The sequence below is a fragment of the Lepisosteus oculatus genome, chromosome 7 (genome assembly GCF_040954835.1).
Source record: "Lepisosteus oculatus isolate fLepOcu1 chromosome 7, fLepOcu1.hap2, whole genome shotgun sequence".
NCBI lineage: Eukaryota > Metazoa > Chordata > Actinopteri > Semionotiformes > Lepisosteidae > Lepisosteus > Lepisosteus oculatus.
Window position 1 is genome coordinate 39,680,023 of NC_090702.1, and position 23,841 is coordinate 39,703,863.

Sequence of the window (23,841 nt, forward strand, 5' to 3'; positions counted from 1 at the left end):
AGCACAAAGTACTTTTGGTGTAATGGTCATTTGCTAATACAAGCTTTTGTAATTTTTCTTTCTCTACTGTCACATCAACAGCAACTTATGTTCTGTCTCAGCTTTGTTGTGTGCATTTTAGAAAGTGTACAATGGCAAGGTTTTTAAATTTGGAGATGAATGGTCGAAGCCTAGTATTAACTGAGCAAAATGTAATACATTTTGAGTTTGTGAGTTGTTTACAAGCTCCACAAGAGATTTCAAATTGGCTCACTCCTGCAATTATTTTGTGATGGATTGAAATTTGCCATTTGTAAATGGAAAAATAACAATTTCTGGGATTACTGATTATGCTTTATGTATATGCCTGTGTTTATAAATATTCTGAAAAAACAAAAACTGAGACTGTTATACAATTTAGCATCACATTTCCTATCTTAAATTGGTCCCACTGAAGAAGTCATTGACAGTGACAACACTAGGACTGACATATGACTTCTCCTTGGAACATCGGGTAAAAGCAATATTCTGTGTACTGCGTTTAATGGAGATACATACAATAAGGAGAATATGCACATTTCGGTAAAAAAATTCTAATAACATTATTATAGAAAGTCAAAAGTGACAGTTTTTAACAAATAAATTAAAAGAGTTTAGCGATCATGTTTTGGGGACTGTCTATGTAATTTTTTATTATAAAGGATTGGATCAAAACTGGTAAAGGGAGGAGAAACACTGGAGGCAGTAAAACAAAGAGTGAAAGCTGGATGGAACAAGTGGAGAGAAATAACTGGAATAATCTGTGACAGTAAAATTCCTAGAAGGTTAAAGTGCAAAATGTACAAGACTGTGATTAGACCTGTACTACTATATGGAGCTGAATGCTCGGCAGTTGGAAAGAGGGAACAGAACTTGATGAGAAAAACTGAAATGAGGATGTTGAGATGGATTCTACAGATTTCAATGAGGGAAAAGATCAGAAATGAAGAAATCCGTAGACGATGTAGGGTGGTGGATGTGGTTGAGAAGATGCGAGAGGCGAGGTTACGGTGGTATGGACATATCATGAGGAGGGACGTTGAGGAAGTACAAAGAGAGTAATGGAATTTGAGGTGGAAGGTAACAGAAGAGGCAGGCCTAGAAAGAGATGGATAGATTGTGTGAGAAAAGATATGGAGGTATGTGAAGTGAGGAAGATGTGCTCGACAGAGACAAGTGGAGAAGAGCAACCAAAGCAGCTGACCCCAGGACAGTCTGGTACTAAGGCTGTGAAAAAGAAGAAGAAGAAGAAGAAGAAGACCCGAAGTTCAAGGTTGTTTAACTTGAGTAAGCAACTGTGTTTGCTAATGAAAGAAGGAACACAACATTGAAACTCTCAAGGTTTATTTTCAACAGTAAAAATGATTAGAGAATTTTGGTGATGACGAAACCTTACATGTGTACAGACCAGTATCTCTTCATGTAATGCAAATATGCAATATCAATGAGACTGGTAACAATTCACCAGTGTTATAATCTAACCACTGCAAAAATACACAGCTAAGATACAAACACGTTTAAGAGAATACAGATCTACATAATACTTTGTATTTTGCACGCTTGTACAATGTAAAACCTTAGCTCATGAGGCGTTATTGTAATACCACAAGGAACCGTATGACGTTGGTTCTAATTTGCTTCGCTGCAGTTAGTACAGTAGGTAAGTCTTCAGTCTTAGTGTTTGATGGTTTAACTTACTCTTTTGTATCAAGAACCTCTGCAGCTGTGACCACTTGGAAACAATTTAGTACTGTAATTGGGAAAATTTTAGTACTGCGGCCTAACTGCCTCGGTATTGAAGAAAGGATTTGTTGCAGGCAAGACTAGAATACTACTGTTTACTCTAGTCCTGAAGGACTACGTACCAGATCGTCCGTAGCGAACACCCTCAATTGTTTTTCTTTAAGATTGACCCAATTTCTCTAAACGCAGTTTACCACTTGATTTAAAAATAAAATAAAAAAAAACATTTCGGATGATCAAGAAAATGTATGAAAAGATTCAAGTTTGTCATTTTATTGTTTACGTGTGCGCTGACGGAGCTGTGTGAATTGCAGTCAAATACCAGTGCTCTGAAATATGTAACAACAAAAACTACATGTACAGAGCAGGAGGAGCAAGCTGTCTGCCCAATGAATGCAGTACCTAGATGAATGGCGTTGTTCGAAGCCAATGCATGGCCTATTTCTGAACAAAACAGACTCACTTCTACATTTACCACTAAACCAGCCAATTAGAAATAAAACCTGCATATATTGATCCTTTGGTTGACCAGTAGGGTTTCGAGTCTAAAAGTAATCATTCCCTCCCCTTCGCAGACTGCCAGAGATACTCGGTAATGGCGACGGGTTTGGTAAGTATGAAACTTTCGTTTAAGAAACAAAAGGTTGAAAATTGTTATCAAATAAGAAATTGTTTTGACTCTGAGCTGTCGGCGGGAGTAGAATAAGATGAGAAAATGATATTGCGCGCATCAATCGAGAGTGACACTTCGCTGGGAATGGGATATTTCATTGTGACGTTTGTTGTTTTTGTAATAGTTTTGTTTTGGTTTATCGCTGGACTTGGTCTCTGTCCGTCAGTGACGTTTCGACTTCATTCATTTCACCATCTTGACAGGTCGACGATCACCATGTCTTAACTTGTTGACATACTTCGACAACATTTTTTCTTGTTTTTCCCCCTTCTCCCCATTGTGAAACCGTTGTAAATGATAGTTCTGGTTTCTTTTGTTAATGTTAGGTAAGTCACAGGCAACTCGTCAAAGAAAACTCGTCCAGTTGTTGTTTTCGTTGTTGGATTTTCGAAAAGAAACAAAAAAAAAGGAAAGTGCAATTAAAGGAAGTCGTAAAATACCAACAAACGCACGAAGACCTGCAAAATTATGTGATTGTATTTAATCAAGTTGACGATTTAAACCTTTGCGTATCAGTGCCTTTTAAACGCAGTTTGTCGTTTATGGTAAACTTAGCTGCGGCTCTAAAATTACATTAACGGTCCCTTTAAATTAATCAACTTTTGAAATCTGAAAAAGAGATTACACATAAATTTGACAGAGGGACACCTATTAATAACTTATCCCTTTAGACTAATCCTCTTGTGTTATTGATCACTTCTTGTTACGCAGTTGTGAATGAATGGGCTCTGAAGCGCATGCGTCAAGTCCCAAAGTTTATAAACAAGGCTTGTGCATGCAAGAAGTCACATGACGGCTTGAAGGAGCCGAGAGAGAAGTTCGCAGACAATGGGATTAATTCATCACTGGCAATTAGCAGCGTTTTAGAAATATACCGTAGCTGCACTAGAAGTATCCGGAATGCAAGTAAGCATACGGTGTTAATAGGGCGTTTTCAGGAAATTGAGTTACTTTTCCTTTTTAAAATAAAGACTTGTACGAAAAATGTTTTTTGCATGTGTTGAAGTAACACATTTTTGGCAACACGGAATTTTTACGCTCTCTGAACCAACTTTCTTTGTAGTTGTGGTGTCGCTTCTCGGCATAAAGGAATTCCACTTCATTTATGATCGTCTCGATCTTGATGCACGCAGGTTTTTACTTTAAAATGAAAAAAAAAAACCATTGAAAACCAGCGCGGTGACATAAAAATAATTTATCCCCGCCATGTGAGCATTATCTGTGGATACTTAGAATCGGAGTCTCCTTTGTTCATGTATTTAGTTACTGTCATATATTTGCTTTACTTCGTAAAATAAATTCAGGACTTTCTATCCCTGTTGCTTCCTGGGTAATAAGTGATTTATAAATTGACCGTAGTTGGATTCAGTTTGTACAAACAAAAACCTAACTTTGTGAAGTGCGAGGAGTGTGTGAGAAGGCACTTTTAATGAAATAAAAATTGTGGTGAAAATAAAATAGCTCCTGAATTTGCCTGACTGAGAAGCAAGCTTTTGTGTGTGTTCCTCCAGTCAGGTCAAGCGAATTGGTCTAACATGGTATGGGAAGTGAAGACCAAGTTGATGCCCGACAGTGTGCAGAAAGTGCAGGTATTGGTGGAAGAGAGTGCGTCGCGAATGGACGACACCTTTGAGATGCTGAAGTGTACTGAAGACCTGCCATCTTCTCCCGGATGCCCTTCCAGTGAGAATCGCATGGAGTATGGTAATCAAAGTGAAACAGACGAGAATAGAAAAAAACAGTTGGTGGTATTGGTGTTTGGCTATTAAAGCTCATATTTTCCCAGTGAAATGTGGCAGAAGCCGCCATCTTGAGTAGCAGTCACTGCTCTGCCTCTGCCCCAGGGAAGATGGTGTTCGTGACAGTGCCTCTGTGCTGTCTTTTCCAGATGATCTTCCAGAGTTGCAGGCCGTGCAGGAAGACCGGGCCTCCCCGGCGGTGTTCCAGCTGACCACCGGCGTGTCCCACCAGGAGCGCCCCCGGAATATCTGGGGCCCGCGCCCCTCCTGCCCCCCAGCCGGCGGGGTCTCCCCAGAACACGGCACCAGCTGGCTGGCAGAGCTGGCCAACATCGCCACCAGTCCCCAGAGCCCCCTCATGCAGTGCACGTTCTACAACAGGCACGTGGCGGGGGCACATAGGATACGGGATACTTGGAAAACTAGGGAGCCAAACACATAGTGGGACACTACAGATAACCTCACAGCTCAGCTGGAAATTGCAACTGTTTTTAAGCACTTTGAACTAGGTATACATGAGATAAAATATTAAATGAAGACCGGTTTAATAATTTTTTGTGAACTTTAAACAGACTGCAAAGAAACAAGTAAAGGTTTATGTCGTGCTGAAAAGAAGAAAAAGAAACAACTCTTGACTGTGGAGCCTTCTTCAGGTGTGAAGGCCGAAGAAGGCTCCACAGCTGGGAAGTTGTTTCTTTTCTTTTCAGCACAGAATAAAACTCTACTTGTTCCTTTGCAGCCTACACATGCTGACACAGCTACGTGAACTTCTCTAATCAGACTGTACAAAAATACATCACTATCAGATTTTTTGTATGTAACATTCAGTGATTAAGAGGTGTTGACACCTGTGAATGTTCTTTTATTGCAGCTTTTCTTAAGGATGCATTTTAACTGATTTTGCTTCGTATGTGTGTGCGCAGATCATCTCCTGTCCATATAATAGCCACCAGCAACAGTTTACATTCCTACGCCCGTCCGCCACCAGCCTCTTCAAGCAGCGAGCCGAGCTTGTCGAAGACCCACTGGAAGGAGCGAGCCGCAGTTAAACATGAACGGGTAAAGAGAGGGTGCAGAGTTTTCTTTACTGTTGATTATTCTTACTGCGGCACCCTAATTCTGGCTTTGGGGGTGTCCCGTTGTTAATTAAATACAGGTTTCTAGACACACGGTGTATTTTTGCATGTGTGTGCTTTAATAGTTTACTGTACACTTCCATCATAACTCAAGAAAATAGTCAGGCTATGAATATATCCATTTCTATAAAAAGGAAATCTTTTATCATTGTTTTTAATTAATCAGGTGCCCTTATCCAAAGAGTCCTTCACTCAGTTGTGACGTCACTCTGTGGGTCTAAACCCTTTTTGTTTCTTTACTGCAGGCGAGCAGCGAATCGGAATCTGGTATTTTCTGCATGTCTTCGCTTTCTGATGATGACGACCTAGGATGGTCTCATTCATGGCCTTCAACAGCATGGCATTGCTTTTTGAAAGGTAAAAACCTCTTTGAGAGGTGAGGTCTTGGGTGTGGGAGTTCATAGAGTAGATCTGCTTACCATTTTCTTCAGTTTCTGAGTGTAGTCAGTCTACAATTAAAGTTTGTGGAGATCGAAGGAGGAAAAGCAGTTGCATGGTCCAGTAGAAGACTCTCTAACTACAAAATCCCACATTTTATACAGCCCAGTAAAACCTTGCGTGAGTGCATCCTACTTGTTAGCCATATTTTTGTTTTCCCCCTTTCTGGAGTGAGACAGTGAGCATCATACATTGATGGGGACCAGTCGCTTTTCAAAGATGTTATTTTATGCCGAGGGACTTAAATGCTTATCGAGTGTCAGAAATGAAACAGAAGGGTTGCAGTGCTTTAACCCTCCACATCATGTGTGTTATTGCATATTAAAATTGAGCTAACATTATGTGACTATGGGTAGTCATTAAAAGTAGTTTCTCTTTTTTTAATACATCTTGTTCTCTGCTACAGCCATTTTTAGAATGGCATGTGTAATCTCCCAGCTCCCCCTTGTGTAGAATGAGTAGTATTACAGTGTAAGATTGAACAATTGTTACTTGTGTCTTCACTGGAGGAACAAACTTTGCAGTGTAGCAAACTGACCGAGTTAAATCATTTCCATCATTGTTTTAACAGTTCAAAAGTGTCTATCCTGTTTTCATGAAGAGTATTATTTGTGTGGAATGCAGATGTTTTGCAAAGGCTAGGGAATTCCATAAGCTTTTCAGTGGATCACATTCTGGGCCTTTTAATGTACTCTACTTTTATGTTAATTTTACTTGTGCTGAGAAGCAGTACAAATGCTGTAAAGTGGCTTGATGGGAACCAGCCCCTGCGCTGAGTGCTCAAGCCCTGAGAAAGACTATGCAGCTGCCTGTTGTCTTGTCACACGCAGGCACCCGTCTGCGCTTCCACAAGGGGAATAATGTCGAGTGGCAGGATGCTGAAGACCTTGCGGATTCGGATGATGAGTCCGAGGATGAGAGAGATTCCCAGTGTCATTCCCTGAAGGCAAGTGAGCCTGGAGCTGAAATCGTGTCTGAATTATTCAACAGTCAGGTTTATACACAGCATCTTCTGCTGTATTACAGCATATCGCAGCAGATTCATTCTGTGCTCTGCCTGTTTGGGGCTCAGTGCACAGCATCTTGTTTTTAAATACCTGCTCTGCAAAATTACCAGGAAAAAGAAAAAAATATTTTTTAAAAAAGATATTGTGAATGAAGGGACACAAATAGGTTTCATTATTATTGTAGCTCAGTAGTTTAAAAATAAGTCAGACAGATTGGAGGCCTCAAAAATAGATTTAATCTTAATAGGCTGCTCCTGGAAAATAGTAAGAGAACAGGATTTGTATGAAGACAGCTCAGTAAGGAGTATTCTTTCTCGTTTGTGGTAGTAATTATTGTAATTACTGTAATTATTAATACTCCTCAATTTTAGTTTTTTCAGGTTTGAGCATTTTGAAGCAACTGTCCTTAAAATGCTTAAGTTTTCTTAATACATTTAATTTATATTTAATAGTGCATAATTATTCTGGATTTCAATACAGTAATCACTTCAAAGTGGTATTCTTAAGATCTGTTGTGATACGGCCTTAAGAGACAACAGTAAAGTACATTCAAAATAATTATTTTGCCTCAGTAGGGATGGAACTGAGACCGTTAAACTGTAAAAGCCATTAAATTAATCATCCTTAACCTGTACAGGTTACTCATTTTAAGAATATAGAATGTTTTTTTACCTGCACCTATACCTTCAGCCTTTCCTTTGTTCTCTAGTTTGACGATCCTGTTCCATAAGCTGTCTTTCTCCCTGTGTTGATTTCCACAGAGCTTTGGTTCCGAAGGTCTAAAGTTAGTGGCACATGAAGAAACTGTCTCATTTGGGCAGTCTGTTCTGAAATTGACTTTTGATCCTGGTTCCCAAGAAGATGGCCTTTTAACTGCTGAATGCAGTTTGGATCATCCCTTTTATGTGAAAAACAAAGGTAAACAAATGCAGATATTTTGCGATAAACACTTTATGGTCAGTTACAAACCCTGAGTATCGTAAAAAAGGACTGGTAGAGATATCGTAAGAGAATTACAGCTACGACTACGGGCAGTAGGTGCCAAGCAGTCGGACAGGACCTAGAACGGTGATCTGAATGTTGATAGAATTGTTTTATTTTTCCATTACGGACAGTTCCTGGCGTGGGTTCTCTTTGTGGTTGCCTGTCTTTTGTTACACTATATATTGTTCTTTTCTCCCGCCCAGGATGGTCTTCCTTTTATCCGAGCCTTACCGTAGTCCAGCATGGAATACCCTGCTACGAGATGCAGGTTGGAGATCTCTGTCTACCTCCTGGACACCCTGATGCCATAAACTTTGATGATTCAGTTGTTTTTGACACCTTCAGGAGGTAAATCAAACCTTAGGTGGTTATTTGGGGGGGGGGGGGGGGTATTTTGTCAAAGCCAGCTTACTGGTAGTTTTTCCAACTCGCACGAAAAATTAGATGGTGGAAGTAAGTCAGTTGTGAAGGGGGGTGTCTTGTCAGACAGCAGCAGCCTGAGATGGGGGGTGTGGCCTAGCTGTGACGTGGTTCCTACGTGTTTCTCTGTGCACAGCTACGACTTCACCCCGCTGGACTCCTCAGCAGTGTATGTGCTGAGCAGCATGGCGCGCCAGCGCAGGGCCTCCCTCTCCAGCGGCGGAGCCGTCAGCCCGGACTGTGAGAAATCAAGCAGGGACTTTGAGCCTTCAGGATCTTCCCAGCCCTCCTGTACTTTTTATAGCAAATCAAATAAGAGTCACAGCTCAGGGACAGCAAACAGTGCCACGCCTACCAAGTGCAAGAGACCAATGAATGCCTTCATGCTTTTTGCAAAAAAATACAGAGTGGAGTATACACAGATGTACCCAGGGAAGGATAACAGGTTTGTACACTGGCCTTATGATGGATATTGAGTGTGAGGTTCATACATTGTTACAGAAAATTCCCATTAGATGCAGGACAGACGACAAGGGCAGATGTCTCTAAATGCTTTTCTTCTCCTCCATGCTCGCCCCAGGTTGAGCTGTTACATGAATACTCCATTAGATAAAAAGTGGGAAGAGCTCATTTCATCAGTTTGTTTTACATGAATACACTTCATGCCCTGGGCTATTGTACTGGTACTGCCATTACTCCTTAATGCCTAAGTTTTTTTGGGGGTCTCTGATTGATGCTTGTTCTTGCATTTGGCAGTTTTGAGAGCACACCACCAATGTAGGAATAGGGTTTCATGTGTGTTGGAAGGGTGGAAGGCATAAAAATACTAACCTCACTTCCAGTTTTATATCTTGCCTGACAAAGGCACTCAGTAGCCATGCACTGTGGCTGCTAATTTAAAGCCTTGTCGCAACTGTAACAGACATCTGCAAGGGTGCAGTACATCATACCAGATATTAACAGCTGCTGGTCTGTGACCAACAAGTGTTATTTAAGGAAGACCAGTCAGGAAAGGAGACAAATGCAAAAAATAGATATAGCTCAGCTCTGTCTCTGTAGGCACCTAGCTATTGTTTTGAGAAAGTGAGAGTGAGATTGGTGTACATGGTTAACAGTAGAAAGACTTAATCACATATAGTTGTCATTAACCTTTAATGTAACCTTTTAATGAAATACTCTTAATTGCATCACAACGAGGGGGTGAGAAACTTTTAAAGGAGAGGAAATCTGAATGCATAAAGAAATTATAACAGAAATACACTGATATAGAAGTAGAGAGCAGTGTAAGTTATTGGAATCAGTGACTATAAATAGTGTAAGTTTTGTATAGCTTGCCAGTTCTGTGCATCCACTTTCTTTGATTCGAGCATTTTATAAGGGACCTATTACTCAGTCTTGTTCCCATTTCTAAGTGGAGTTTTCAGATTTTACTGCTACATTTATGCCTTTGCTAGAAACAGTGTTGCTGTTTGTAGGAAGAAAGGATTTTTTTCAGTACTCATGAGAGCAGGCCTTCTGTTATGTGTGTGTAATTTTAGCCTCTGTGTTGTAGAGCCATAAGCGTGATCCTTGGAGATCGGTGGAAAAAGATGAAAAACGAGGAGCGGAGGATGTACACAATGGAAGCGAAGGCCTTGGCAGAGGAGCAGAAGCGCCTCAATCCGGACTGCTGGAAAAGGAAACGAACCAGCTCTGTAAGGACCTGCACCAGCAGCTGTCGTCCCCTGGGATCAGCTGGCAACCCTTAAATATCATCGGCTATAAGCAAACCAGATAGACACATCAAGGGAAAGCGATAGGGCTGTACTGACAGATGCTTGCTGTGTGGAGAAGTGGTTAGGGCTGTGGGTTCACATTCCAGGTGGGACACAGCTTCTTTACCTTTGAGCAAGGTACTTCAGTCAGGTAGCTCCAGTGAAAAACGCTTCTGAATAGATGGGTTGCCAGGTTGACATTATAAGTAAGAGTTCGAAACTAATTACTTCACATGTAAGAAAAACAGAATGTTGACCATAGGGACCTGGTAGAAGGAACACATGGTGCTGATGGCCATATTATAAAATCCACCTATTCTAGCTTCTAGCATCCAGACATAGTTTGGTATCTGAAGGTTAAGCTGAATTATGTAAACCTAGGTGCTTAGTTGTTGGGTGGATGTGTTTTTCCTTTAAAGTTACTCAGTCACCTTTTGCTATGGAAAATAAAGCGGCTTGTATTTGTTTTCTTAGTTGGATTTCACTCAGTCAGTGCCAGCTACCCCTCCCTTCTTTAAGTCTGGTTTTGTGCTGGGGCCATTCATTGGCTACAGTATTACGGGTTGGTTACATGAACGGTCTTTAATCTTTGGCCTGCAAGGCGATATTTACTTAATCATCACCGTTGGGACATGGGACTGACAAACTGCCAGAAGCAGTTAAAGTCACCATGTCTTTTTTTTTTCTTCTGAAGACAGGAACTGGATTTCATTGCCTAAGACTGACTGAGGATATTGCTGCTTAGCAACGGCTTCAATTTAAATTGCTTATGTTTAGCCTTTGAACCAGCGCTCTGTTGCCAATCTTGCTTTCTCTTCCTGCAGGGCTCACAGCAGAATTAGGAAATGGACATCTTTAGGGAGCTGCATTTGCAGTACAAACTGGATGGGACTATGGACTCACCTGCCTGCCTTCCCTCTCTTCTGCAAGGTTGTTACGATTACTGTGATGAAATGTTTGCTTTTAAGTTAATAGAGACATTAAAGATATATGAAATAATAAAAAGCATATAACCTAGTCACTAACTATGCTCAGATATTTTCTTATTTTTTAATGACCGAAATGCCTTACTCTTCCAAAGTAAAATGGTAAGTTTTCTTTTCAGGTAATTTCATACTATAGGCTTGAAACAAACCCTGTGGTGCTAAAGTAGGGAGCAAAGGAGCTGTATAAAAAATGTCTATTTTTAAATGTAAAAAGGGGAATTTAAAATGCTTTATTACAGCTGTTCATTAATTATATTTGTATAACCCATATATTGCACAACTATTGTAATCCATTTAACTTTTTCTTCTGGCAAGCTAGGGAATATATTACTTGTGTAGCTGGGGTTTCTTCAGTATATCTTGGGATTTCTATACAAATAAAGAGGCCATATTAGACTTTGGGTGGGCACACACTACACTTGGGTAAGGATTTTTACCTCAAGTGTTTTAGCACTTTATTGTATCTTCTACAGCCAACAAATGTATACAAGCAGAAATGTAATCATTTTCAAAAACAATTACAAGTAACACAATCAGTGCAACCATCTAGCTTGTTTCTGCTTTGCCATTTTGTGATGACATTTTAAATCATTGTCAGTTATGTACAGAATTATTGTCCCACCAAACTCTTGCACAAAATGTTCTTGTATTATATTATAAATAAAAATTTTAAATGTGTAATCCATTCACCTTTTGTTACTTTTATTGCACACTGGTATTGAACACAGTCTTCAATTTTGATGATGTTCTTATCTGATTTAATTGGCAAAACTGACCATTTTAAATTGGTACGCTGTTTTGAAAGATTAATTTCTTCTGGATTAAAACTTTCAAATTCAGAGGAGGTGAAATCTGAAAGCAAGGGCATTCGATATTTTAGGAGGAGCCTTGTTACAAATTTAGCATGATTATAACACTTTAATTTGTTTTTTAAATAGAACCCACACCCGGATTCAAGTTCCTCTTTCTAATTTGGGTGCTCTGAGTTCAATCATATTCTGAACGTTTTCGACATCTCTAATTAGCAACACCTGAAGAGCTGCTAGAAGTTTGTAAATCTGTGCAGTTAATAACAAGCTAATTCAGGTGATTAACAGCTGAATTAGAAAGAACTGGACCACCTGGCAAAATGCTATTGTTCCCTCTATCAGCATCAAAATCATCCCCAATGAAAGTGGATACATAAGGCTGAAAGACAGAGATAGCAAGAATGCCTTTCTTAATCCTTCAGATCCCTTTCTAAAGGCGTTTAATCCTGAAACATACTACAAAACAAAGTCATGAAATCACAGAAGCACTTCATATATTTTATCTAAAAAACCCTTTTCAAAATGAAAAATGTATAATTTCACATTAGTCCCATAGTATTATAATAAAATCAAATTTTTTTAATGTATTTTTTCAGTTTTTAGGAATAAAAGAGAAGAACTTTTTGGAAATCAGTATAGTACAGGGTCTGTGAAATCTGGACTTCCGATGGCACTGTCCTCTGGAGTAGCTCTTTGAAGTAATAATTCCCTAATTTGACATTTTAAGTGTTCTTCAGCCTTTCTACTGTTAAAGGTTTTCAAGTGAACTAAAGGATGTTAACTAAACATGCGATCTGCAAATCCTCTGGAGCTGAAAAGGACATCCTAAGTACATTATTAGGTAATTGGGAGCTCAGTTGGAATGTAATAATGAGATTATTACAAGGAAGCAAGGGCTGGGAGAGTCCTTTATGTTTTCACCAGAAAAGTTATGTTGTACCCTGAATACAATTTACCTTTTAGTTAATGAGCAAAATAATATACATAGAATAAGACTATTCCTCCCCATTGAACACAGTTTCATCAATATTTCATGCTTACCATTGCATGCTTGTTAATTCAGAATAGGGAGATGTTTACAAAAAACGTTTTCACTGACGGAATCGGTTCACTGAACGACACTTGCTGCTTTCTGGAGCAGCTGTAGCATTACTGGATAAATTGGAGCAAACTCCTTCCCTTCTCTGGCTCGCACAGACTGCACATAGGCTTCCAGTGCCCCCCTGCAAAGAACAACAGAAAAGGAAATCAGGAACTGGCCCTTGTGTCAGAATTTCACTCATGAAGAAAAACGACATACACTGTAAATCCCACTGCTCATCTTACCGGGCTTTATTGGCTTACTGAAGAGTTTATTCTCAGTGTCGAACCAAAATAAATCCTGCTGAAATATTCATATTTTGATCACTGTTCACTCAAATCTACTAAATTTAGTACCAGGAAACTGGTGCAGAAGGCTAGCCCTTGTGTAATCTAAATATGACAATGGAGCTTAGTTACATATTGCTGTCTAACATGGAAAGAGCATCACACCTGATGTTTTCAGGAATCCTTTGGTAACCCCCTGATAACATTTACAGAACATTACTGCCACAGCAATTATGTGATGTTAAAAACACAACTACTTAACAAATCAACAGACTGTAACAGTATAATGTCAACAGGAACATGGCTTTTTCCTTGCCTGTGATCAGCATTGTTACAGTATTTTATTTTAGGAACATGCCAGTTCAGTATTCTGATTTGAGAAGCTGCTCCTCTGCTAGACAGAAAAGGCTAATTCAAGCAATGAGATGGAAAGAAACAAGCAGCAGAAGAAGGCTTAGCATAGAAGGCCCAAGAGAATGACATTACCAGCTGTAAGGACTCCAGCCAATATTCGCTCTGTAGAAGAGTCCGAGCATACTCCCACCAGATCTACAGCCAGATAAGCACTGACCTGAATGTTCACTACAGAGGCCTACGTCATAGGACAAGCGTACATGTTGTTTACTGGAAATTGACATTTGAATATGAACCCTTCATGCAGTCCCTCTGCAAAGATACTACCCTTGAGTTTGCAGTTGCAACATTTTCAAACAGGTCTATTCGCAACCTGCACAAACTACTCCAAACTGATCATTTGCTGCTAGTTTGTAAATAAGTTAGTTCAAAGAAAAGTTGAAGATGTCAATGCGTAAGTATTCAACCTCTTCACTACAGCAACCCTAAATCAGTTTAGGTTCATCAACGAAAAGATTTGTTTTGAGAGGTCAAACAGTTATGTGATGGTTTCTGTGTGTAATCAAAATGGAATAATTCCACTTGAGAATAAATGCACCTATCTCTGTAGAACACCTTTGTTAGGAATAAAATTTCAAGCAATCACTCACAAACTGATACAACAAACCAACTATGCAGACCAAAGAACTTTTGACACAGGTTAAATCAGGGTAAGCTGATACAAGAAAAGAAAATACAAGAAAATCTCAAAGTCTGTGATCATCATTAAAAACTGGAATGTGCGTCGTACCACCCAGTCCAAGCCAACTTTCAGAACTGAGCACGTGGGCAAGCAGGACACTCGTTAGGGATGCCATTGACATTGTTAAGCCAATCTCAGTGATAAAATTTGCAAAATTATAAGTCTGAGATGAGACTCAGTGTTCACAGATCGAAGATATTCCGGTCCTTTCTTAAATGCTGAGTGCATTCATCTCTTATATCTTTGTCATAAAGAGTTTGTGACAAAATATGTCACAACAGAAGGTTTAGTGGTTAGATGAGATACAAATGTTTCAAAGATTTGGTCTAAATGGAAAGCATCTGATCCAAGCCCAACACACCACATCACCCACTCAACACCATCCCAACTGTTAAGCATGGTGGTGGCAGCATCATGTCATGGGAATGTTTCTCGTCGACAGGCACTGGGAAGCTTGTCACGTTTGGGGAGAAAATAGAAACAAAGTACTCTGTAAGGTGCTAAAAAATTAAGATTATTATTATTACAGGCGAAAGAGAATTCTAGAGAAAATGTGCTCGAGTCAGCAGCCAAGAATCTAAAACTGGGCCAAAAATTAGAAGTAAGCAGTACAATAACTAGAATCTCAAGGCCAAAGCCACATTAATGAAGTCTAGCAAGAAGTTAGTTCAAGTACTGATCTGAATCCAATAGAAACCTTTAATATGAGACATGAAAATTGCATGAATGATTCCATGAATGATCCCAAACTAACTTTTTAAAACTGGATATATTTTACTAGGAACAAAGAACAAATACTACATCATCACATTGGACAAAGCTGGTAGATTATAAAAGATGCTTCTACCAAATGCTGAATTAGAACGCTGAATAATTTAGCAATAAGCAAATTTCACATTGTATTATTCTCTTTGCAGGATAGGTTGACATTCAACCTCGCATAAAACTATGCTAATTTTGATCATTACAGTTTTAAGTAAAAAAAGTTAACTTGAAAACATCTATATACACCACCTGTAATTCATAAAAATATAACATTTTGGCAGTAAATTAAAACTTTTCCAAAACACGATCACAAAAATGCTGAAAACACTACAGTCTTTGATTTATTAAATTGAATTATGAGGATACATCCCTTGATAACTCTAGGTTTGCATTATTATATGCAAAGTCTTACAGGCATCGGGACATAGAAGTCTTGACAGGTTTTTCTGCACCTGCTGTATCTTGAATACAGCCACGTTGAGTATTGTGATATTATTAAGTTGTAAAATGAATATTTATACAAGGTATAAATGTAATGTTTTATTAGAGACATAAATTACATTTTCATTAAATTTACATTTTCAAGGATGATGGGCCAGACCCATTCATAAGAATGATGATTCAGCTACAAGCCATGACTCAAGAGATCATCGGGGAAAAAAAAAGTGTGGTGAAACTCCACTGTACTGTTTTATTCATTCATGCAAAGGAAAACTTTGCAGGATGTGCAACTAAAATGTGGCCGAGTTTTGGTTTTATATTTAGCGACAAAGAACTCACTTCTGGCTCTCTGGAAGACGCGCTCTGGCCAGCGTCCATATTGATTCTGCAATATAATGTCTTTTGACATTACTTTGCAGTCAAACCAGACGGGAAGCCAAAAAATAATGTTTCAGAAGAGTCACTGAGCTCTTGCTAACTCCTAAAATGTGGTATTCATCAGTTGTTTTGTACCCAAATTATCTATGATATTTTTAAGTCAAGAGAAGACAGAGCCCTCTAGGCCACACAGTCACGGTCTGGAATATCCCTGATCTCTACTGTGAAGTAACTCTGCAAGCATTTCATCTCTGACTGATGCACCACCCTTCCAGCAGTTCTCTCTATCAGCATTAAGGGGTGCTCTTACCCCATTTTCTGTTGATTTGTAGTAAGTGCTCAGACACGGCCAGTCATACTCATTCTACCCAAACTAACTACACAGTGCCTGACCCTGACAGTGACTGAGCCTCTTCATTAGACAGAGGTTTTTTAGTATTATGGTCAGAGAGTCTACTACCTTGAAGAAATAAAACAGAAGAAAATTAGCATATAAATACAGTAATAGGTTATTTCAAGCTGAAAACAGAAGAGAGAAAACACAATGTTTCGGCTGTGAAGCCTTTTTCGGGTGTGAGCTTACACCTGAAGAAGGCTTCACAGCCGAAAGGATGTGTTTTCTCTCTTCTCTTTTTAGCATGGAATAAACCTATGACTTGTTCCTTTGCAGACTACACATGCTGACACAGCTACCCATCTGAATTTTGTGACAAATACCACCTATATACATGACATATGTGCTTGTGCAGCAGGTATTCCTTACAACTGACTTAAACCTTAAGGTTTTCCAGTGAAATCTGTAACAACTGAAACTGATATTTTCACTACGGCTTATGGTAATCCTAAAGCGAATAAGCAACAAACACAAGCAGACTTTACAATACAAATTTAACCTTATATTGTGCTCCATGCCTAGGCATCGCAGATCACTTTATATCACTCACTGCCTAATGAAACCAGGACAGGGCTCTGGTTAACAGTCTTGTGGTTATAGCAAGAGGTTGAGCTAAACCTCCCCGTCACAGAGAGCTGAAAGCTGGAAGGGGGGTTTAATCTTCCCTCCTGTGTGTGCAGCAGCCTGAGCTCTGCCCCAGGATCAGGTTAGGGTTTACTGGAATAAAAGAAGGTCTGGCTGCACAACGGTGCATCACAGGACACACTGATCTATAATTCTCCTAAAGGGTCTATTTCACAATGAACAGCATATCCTGTTGCGATGACAAAGCATCCAAGTTTGTCCCATAAAAGCGAAGGGCCAGTACACACACAGCCGTGTTGCAGAGCAGGCTAAACGTAAAATAATAGAGGACCTCTGCAAGCTTGAAAAAGGATGTACTTCTGATAACCGGTTTAATGCACGTGTCAAAGATAGTAAACAAAGAGCCAAGATAATGAATTTGCCTAACCCAGTACTTGCTTCTCAGTCAACAAGGCTACAACGAACTTGCTGTAGAGACTGATAAAGCCTGCTTCTATTAGCAGACATCTACCATGGAAGATAAATATCCACTCTTACTGCTTTATAAACTATCACCTCTCAAAACTTTCAAGGATACAAATCACAAGGTTATGATTATTTAATACATATCTGGCAGCTGAGAGGCTACTGAATGCAGTCACTGATTGATCGGGTACAAGGGATTGATTTGTATTTGGACAGATAGAAATCTCCCTTCTTCTCTTCATGTAAATAAAGACAAATTACTGAGTTTAGTGTCTAACTATCACCATTCGCTTCTTAAAGTCATTTCAGTTGTACAATCCATCCACTTACAGGGATTTACTGCTTTTCGTGAGAGAAGAAAATGAGAATTAAAAGCTTTATGAAACAGAAATCAATCCAAACAAAGCCTAAACATATTTCACAAGAATTACTTTTTTCAATAGAGGATTATTTAATCCATTCAGCAAATGAAGCACCATTAAGTTAGAATTGTATGACTTAAATGTTGAAAAATGTTAGAGTTTCAAAAACAATGGAAAAATCATCATCAGAAATTGAAATGGGTAACTGTGTTCTTAACCCTTTCATCAAAGGAAAGTATTGTCTTTCATGTGTTATATTTCGCTATGTTCATTAATGAAATGATAAATAAAATATATTCTCAATTTCTAGGCTATATTTCAGACAAAGACACTGTATGACAATTTTAAAAGAAAAAGGTTGACTTCCCATTTCTAAAATGAACCAAACATTACCAAAAGATGTAAGAATAATAACATTACAAAAACTTTTCCAAAGTGGAGCTGTAGTTGCAACAGTAAGCTACAGTATTACTGTGACTTGAAAAAGAAGATTAATATCAGAAATAAAACACTAAGGCCAATATCTATTGAGTTCAATAATGACTCTGAAATTTAGTTCCAATAATACTTATACTCATGTAGGAGATGGGGTTATTTCTTTAGCTGCAGTGTTTTTGTGTAAATCTAGATCACTTTATTAGCATAGTTTGTCACTACAGGTTACTCTCAAAGACAAAGAGGCTCATTTACTCTGGGAACAAGCTGAAGACAGATGCAGCACATTTTTCCTGAATCAATAGACAGTCACTTTATGCTATCAATCAACTCTAAATGAGAGACTGACTTGTGTTACCATTTTGACTACCATCTTTTCATTCTATTGATCTGTTTCACCTACAATCTATTGATTACTTCTTCTATATTAAGTAATGTCCTCATCAGCTACCAAAATAATGTAGATCAAATTGCACTGTGTCAATACACACAGATCCTTATTTACAACACAATGTTAATGACAAAACACTTCACTGGCAAAATATATTAAAGTGTTAACACTAAACTGGTGTATCCCCTAGGATTTTAGCAGAAATTTGATCAGCTAGAAAAATAAAAAAAAGGAAGTGGTAATATACAGCTTTGCTATAATAGTTTTATAAATATTCTTAAACTTAAGGACATTAAGATACAAGGAACAGGTCATACGAACTTGTGCTGAAATGCATTTTTCATACTTGTGTATGAGACACACAAGGATAGAGTGAATAAGAAACACACTAAGGTGCAACAAGAGGTGTGAAACTGCAAACGTCAGCTAGCCTGGCAGCATGCAGAGGTGTGTAGTTATTGAGGCCAGAGCCCCTGCTGTCTGTGGCATGTTGGCTACTGTGAGGCCCTGCTTGTCCCAGTCCTCCTGAGGGGAGAGTTATCAGAGGCAGCCTGTACCACAGCAGGCTGCAGGCTGGGTCACAATGAACAAACAGCTGCTCCACACTCCCTCCCAGGAGAATCCTGCTCACAGGAACCAGCAATCCTGAGCACCCTGGACCCCTGCCATGACACAAGGACAGTTCTGCCTGAAGGCCAGCACAACCAGGCTCTATGCTTCCAGTCTTAATACATGCACCCCTAAAATTATTCAATGTGTAAAGGTGCTCGGTCAGAAGGCAGAGGTCATGCCCTGGGGCCCAGACATCACAGACTAGGGTCTGTGTTGAGTCCTATCTGACTGTGACTTGAGACCCTTCATGTGCCAGTGCACAGTGACTGGCTGAGCACCACTAGGGTGGGTGGTGTGAAAAAGAAGAAAATGACTCTGACACACACATCTTGAAAGGATGCACGGTCCCTCTTGTGCCGGTGAGGGAGTCTAATTAGTATTACCAGCCCAAAGTAGGTCACATCTGACAGCTTTAGAATGACATCCTAAGAGAAGGATTTTTTTTCCTGAATGCTCAAGCTCCTCCTTGATGAGATTAAGTAAATACAACCAAATGTTTATATAACATCTCTGAAATAAAATTACAATTTATTTCCAAGTCACTTCCAATACTCAAAGTTAAGTCTATTTCTGAACTTTTTACTGTGCTTTCGTTCGGCTTTGATCTCGAAAGGAGGTTTCAAAAATACAGGCTGGTGGTGTTGAATATGCTGCATTGCACCTGAACGGTTGTAGGCCAGGCTTGCTGAGGTTGCCCAAGACAGACATTCCATTTCTGGCAAAGCACAGTGGGTGTTGACAACATTACAATGTAGGATAAATGATGTCTACTAACCATGAGCAACTGAAAAAGTCTTAATTTTTCATATCTGCCTCTGTCCGTAGAGGGAAACTTACTGGACTTAATTAAAAAAAAATGCATTCAGCCCTTCACAAATGAAAATTCATGGACTATTTCATGTCCTCACCATTTTTCTCTAATACTGCTAATCCCCAACCTGCATCTGTGAAAGTCACAGCAAAACGTACCATGGAAAATTTTGAATACTAAAAAGATAAACTGAACAATAATTTAAAATAAAGCTCATGTTCCAGTTGAGTTACACTACAGAAATTATTTACTAACTAAAAAGACAAAACCGAATCACATGTGTGAATTCTCTTTCAAACCCTTTCTTTTCAATTATTTGAACGGAATCAATTTGCAGTCGACAACATGACTACATCATGCACTGTACAAAAACGCCATTCAGGGGCTTTACCTTATGAGAGTCAGACGATCCTTTTCCGAAGGGTGGTCATCAAGCCACTGGGAATACCGAGCAATGGACCACTCAGCCCTCTGGAACGCAAGTTTCAGCACAGTAAAAAGTTGTTTCACTTGGCATTTTCACTTACAACACAAGAAACTGATTTTTTTTTAGCTCTGGAACTCTTCAGATGAGCCCATGTGAATAAGATAATAATACAGTATTACTTATGCGTGCTTTTGAAGAAAATTAAAGCCCTTTACAAAAGCACATATAGCATACAACAGGAGCAAGAAGAAAGTTAAACAGAAAAAATCCAGAAAACAAGAGTAGATCGCAAATTAAAAGCTTTAGATTAAAAAGATAGAATTAAATTGAGTTTTAAAAAAATGACAATGTCTCTAATGGATATGGTCAATGGCTCTGTTGAATAAGAAGGCCAGAATAAGGAGTTCTTAGGTTAAGGGTTAGACTATCCTTGTGCAGTAAGCCCTTAAAATAATACGATGCTAGACCATTAAGGGAATTATATGTGAACAGAAGAATCTTAATATCCACTCTGAATGAGTCACTGCAATTTACAGAGGTCGGGAACATTTGAAGAAATGGTTCACTCACATGATGTTTCAATGTTTTAATATCATCTCTGAAATCAAGTGCTTACTGTATATTCTATTTATAAGCCCAAAACATACAAACTGATCAAACCATTAAATGCTTCATACCTGATGTGGGGATTTCAGCTCAGGTGGTGCTTTAGTAAATAAAAAGTGCAGTATTGTGCTGTATGGGATGATATCTCCAACCGCTTGGCTATTGGCAATATGTTCACTTGTCTGGAAAAGCAATGGCCTAAAAATAATAGAACAAAAAATGGTCAAGAGAAATTTAAGAGCAACCTCTCAAAGTCATCAGAAACAAAGATCCTGTGTCCGGTTGTGTAGCTCCAAAAGAAGCAAATAGCAGACAGCGAAGCAAGAGAGAGGTCATTTTTTAAACGTGAAATCTCTGTTAAGAATGGGAACAGCTAGCAGACTTCACAGTGCATCTGACATTAATCTTTGCTTTCAAGTACTGCTCCTCAAACAGTTTTGTACAGTACAGTAAGTATAACAAATAATTGAATAAAACAGATAAGTGTATTTTCATACTCAAATTATGCAAATATTGTCTTAAGAAACTGCCATACTGACATCATCAGATACTGATGACCACCAATTTTAAAACGTTAATTTAATTTATTAGTTCATAGTTCCTAAATATATTTTTCCAAGGCTCATTCTTATTTCTTTAAGTTTTAAATTCTGACAGATTACATTGTTTTCAAGTGAGCTCCAGAGGGTTTCTGTCCCATGTTACAAGAGCGTTACAAGAGCGTTACAAGAGCGTACTGTGTACAGTATGTGTATTGTAAATAAATTTAAACTTTTTCATAGTTGAAATAATGTTTTTTATTAGCCTTAAGCTCTTTTGAAAATACATTTTATTGCATTCATAACTACATTCGGTTAAAAAAAGAACCTTTAAAGTTATTTAATTTGAACAATTTATTTATGCAGAATCCATCATACAGCTTGCAGAGTTTTGTACTCTGATTCAATTGAACTTCAGAAAATTAATTTAAAACACAGTATTAGATTATGATGGTAATTTTACCTAAAAGAGGGAATACTGGTATGAATTCAGACATTAAAATATTTGTTTCCAGAGACAAAAGTGTTTTCAGGAAAGCAACCTCCTCATATTGACAACTTCATTAATGAGTTTAGTATGTCTGTGAAATTCCTATTAACCCAAACAAGTCCCATCTGTGTGTGGGGAAAAAACAAATGATTTTTTTTTCTTAAAAAAATGGCCACCTCTACTTCAGCCACCCTTTGCAGTCAAGACAGTACTCATTCAGGGGTAAGGTGGTTTGTTGTAGATGGGTCCATTGATGAATCAAATGTCACATGTGGTGGCTGATGAAAAGGTTTTTAACAAGGTCTCTTATTCGACTGGTTGGACTGAGGATTTCAAACTTGTTTCTGATGTTTCTCTGCTTTCAGGGCAATACGTTTTTTCTCAGAGTAGGAAGAGCCTCCATTCACAAAGCGCTGTCATGTGTGCTTGTCACGAACAATTTTGTACCTTTGCTCTGGCTCAGTTGATGATGTCCACACCACTCTTCCTAATATGCTCTTAATAACTTAGCCGTGGATGTGCCATTATTTCAAATCAAGGTCTTGCTGTCTTAGTGAATATGACAGTATAATACACATTCTTCGTAGACAGCCTTGGATCTGGCCTTCCCTACTCCTTCCAGTGACACCCAAAGAAAACGTACGTCCACCTCAGTGGACCACACCCACATTCGTAACCTACAGAAAGTCTGTGACGTTCTGAAAAAGAGGGTGGCATGTTTCTCTTCAGGAAGCGGGGTGCAACATGGTGCGTGGGCACCGAGCAGTGACAAAAAGTGGGCAAAGCTGTCAGGAGAGGTGAAGCTCTCAGCAGAAAATGGCTGGAGAGTCGAAGTCCCGAAATGCACAGCCAACAGAAAGACGTTTGCATTGCAGGGAAACATCAGGGAGCACAGGGTGCACACCGATGCCGATTATCTCAATGTCAGAGCACTGACACGACGGAGCGAGCTGACTTAAACAGGCAGTTCATGAAGTGGGTTGAGTCGTAGACTGATTTCCTGATGGATTGACCAGCATCCCTACCTCGTCTGCAGGGGCTCAGCAAAAGGCTGGGAGCTCCCACGAATGTGACGGTTATCCCTGGCAACCGCAGCACATGAACCGGTCCCAGCCCGGGCATGACAAAATCTGCATAAATCATTTCTATTTGTCCACAGCGCTGAATGCTGGGACCTATGCACTGATGGTGGTGGAAAATGGATTTGTGGTCAGTTGGTGACAAATTACATGCGATATTCATCAGATAATTATTAAGGCCAACAGGCTACTGGGTTATTTGGATGACAATCTGATTTTTGATGGGAAAATCATGTCCTTGCCTGCTGTTTGCACCTATTTCTTTCCAGAAAACTGTGTAGCTAACCACTTCTTCTTTCAGTCATGTCTCAATGAGACCAGTAATGTCAATGACAAAATTCTTGAAACAAAATCTGTTTAACATTCAAAATAGTCATTGTACAAGGCTTTTATATTAAGGAGATGAAAAGACTTTAAAAAATAAAAGACAAGACACCGATATGTAACCCAGCAGACGTCTGCAACAAGTATAATTCAGTAAGAATTAAACTTTTCTTTTAAAAAAGAACTCAGAGACTATGTCAGGAGAACATCAGCCATGATGTAATGGATATTTAAGGTCACAGAGGCTTAAAATGGATTCTGGTGCAGGCAGTTTCCAGCACGAAGAGATTTAAGGTACATGAAGCTGCTGTCATCAGTGGTTTTGTATCGTCTCTCCCAAATAATTGATATGAAGAAAATAATTCAAACATGACTAGGATGGGTATCCCTTAAAATGAAAAAGCCTTTAATTTACTGCTAAACTGATAACAGTAGACAAGAACATAATACTATGGAAGAGGCACTTTTCCTCATTCTGTATTAGCAATTAAAAACATTTTATAAAGCATTAATTTGGACAGAGCGTCGTTAAAGGAAGTAAAACTTGATTTTACTCAGAAGGTATA

The 23,841-nt window shown here is 39.0% G+C and overlaps 2 protein-coding genes across 5 annotated transcripts in view; one reads left to right on the forward strand and one right to left on the reverse strand.

Annotated features, from left to right (window-relative positions):
- Positions 1 to 2,142: 2,142 nt before the first annotated feature.
- Positions 2,143 to 11,579, forward strand: hbp1 (HMG-box transcription factor 1). Of its 4 annotated transcripts, none has more exons than XM_015352287.2 (11): positions 2,143 to 2,371; positions 3,946 to 4,117; positions 4,323 to 4,554; positions 5,097 to 5,232; positions 5,555 to 5,666; positions 6,578 to 6,693; positions 7,516 to 7,672; positions 7,942 to 8,086; positions 8,295 to 8,603; positions 9,711 to 9,852; positions 10,737 to 11,579. In XM_015352287.2, the coding sequence occupies exons 1-11, from the start codon at positions 2,357 to 2,359 to the stop codon at positions 10,752 to 10,754; spliced, it is 1,554 nt and encodes a 517-aa protein (XP_015207773.1). In that variant the 5' UTR covers positions 2,143 to 2,356; the 3' UTR covers positions 10,755 to 11,579. The 4 variants fall into 4 exon arrangements, with proteins under 4 accessions (XP_015207773.1, XP_006633384.2, XP_015207774.1 ...); XM_006633321.3 differs by having other exon boundaries at positions 2,144 to 2,371; positions 3,946 to 4,138; XM_015352288.2 differs by lacking the exon at positions 2,143 to 2,371 and adding an exon at positions 2,409 to 2,760 and having other exon boundaries at positions 3,946 to 4,138.
- cog5 (component of oligomeric golgi complex 5) overlaps positions 11,302 to 23,841 on the reverse strand; it is a 173,806-nt gene continuing 161,266 nt past the window's right edge. Inside the window, exons 20-22 of the mRNA XM_006633320.3 lie at positions 20,915 to 21,041; positions 20,202 to 20,281; positions 11,302 to 12,930 (exon numbers count right to left, since the gene is read on the reverse strand). Of these exons, the coding sequence (XP_006633383.2) occupies positions 12,816 to 12,930; positions 20,202 to 20,281; positions 20,915 to 21,041 (322 nt within the window). The 3' untranslated portion in view covers positions 11,302 to 12,815. The remainder of the gene's footprint in view (positions 12,931 to 20,201; positions 20,282 to 20,914; positions 21,042 to 23,841) is intronic.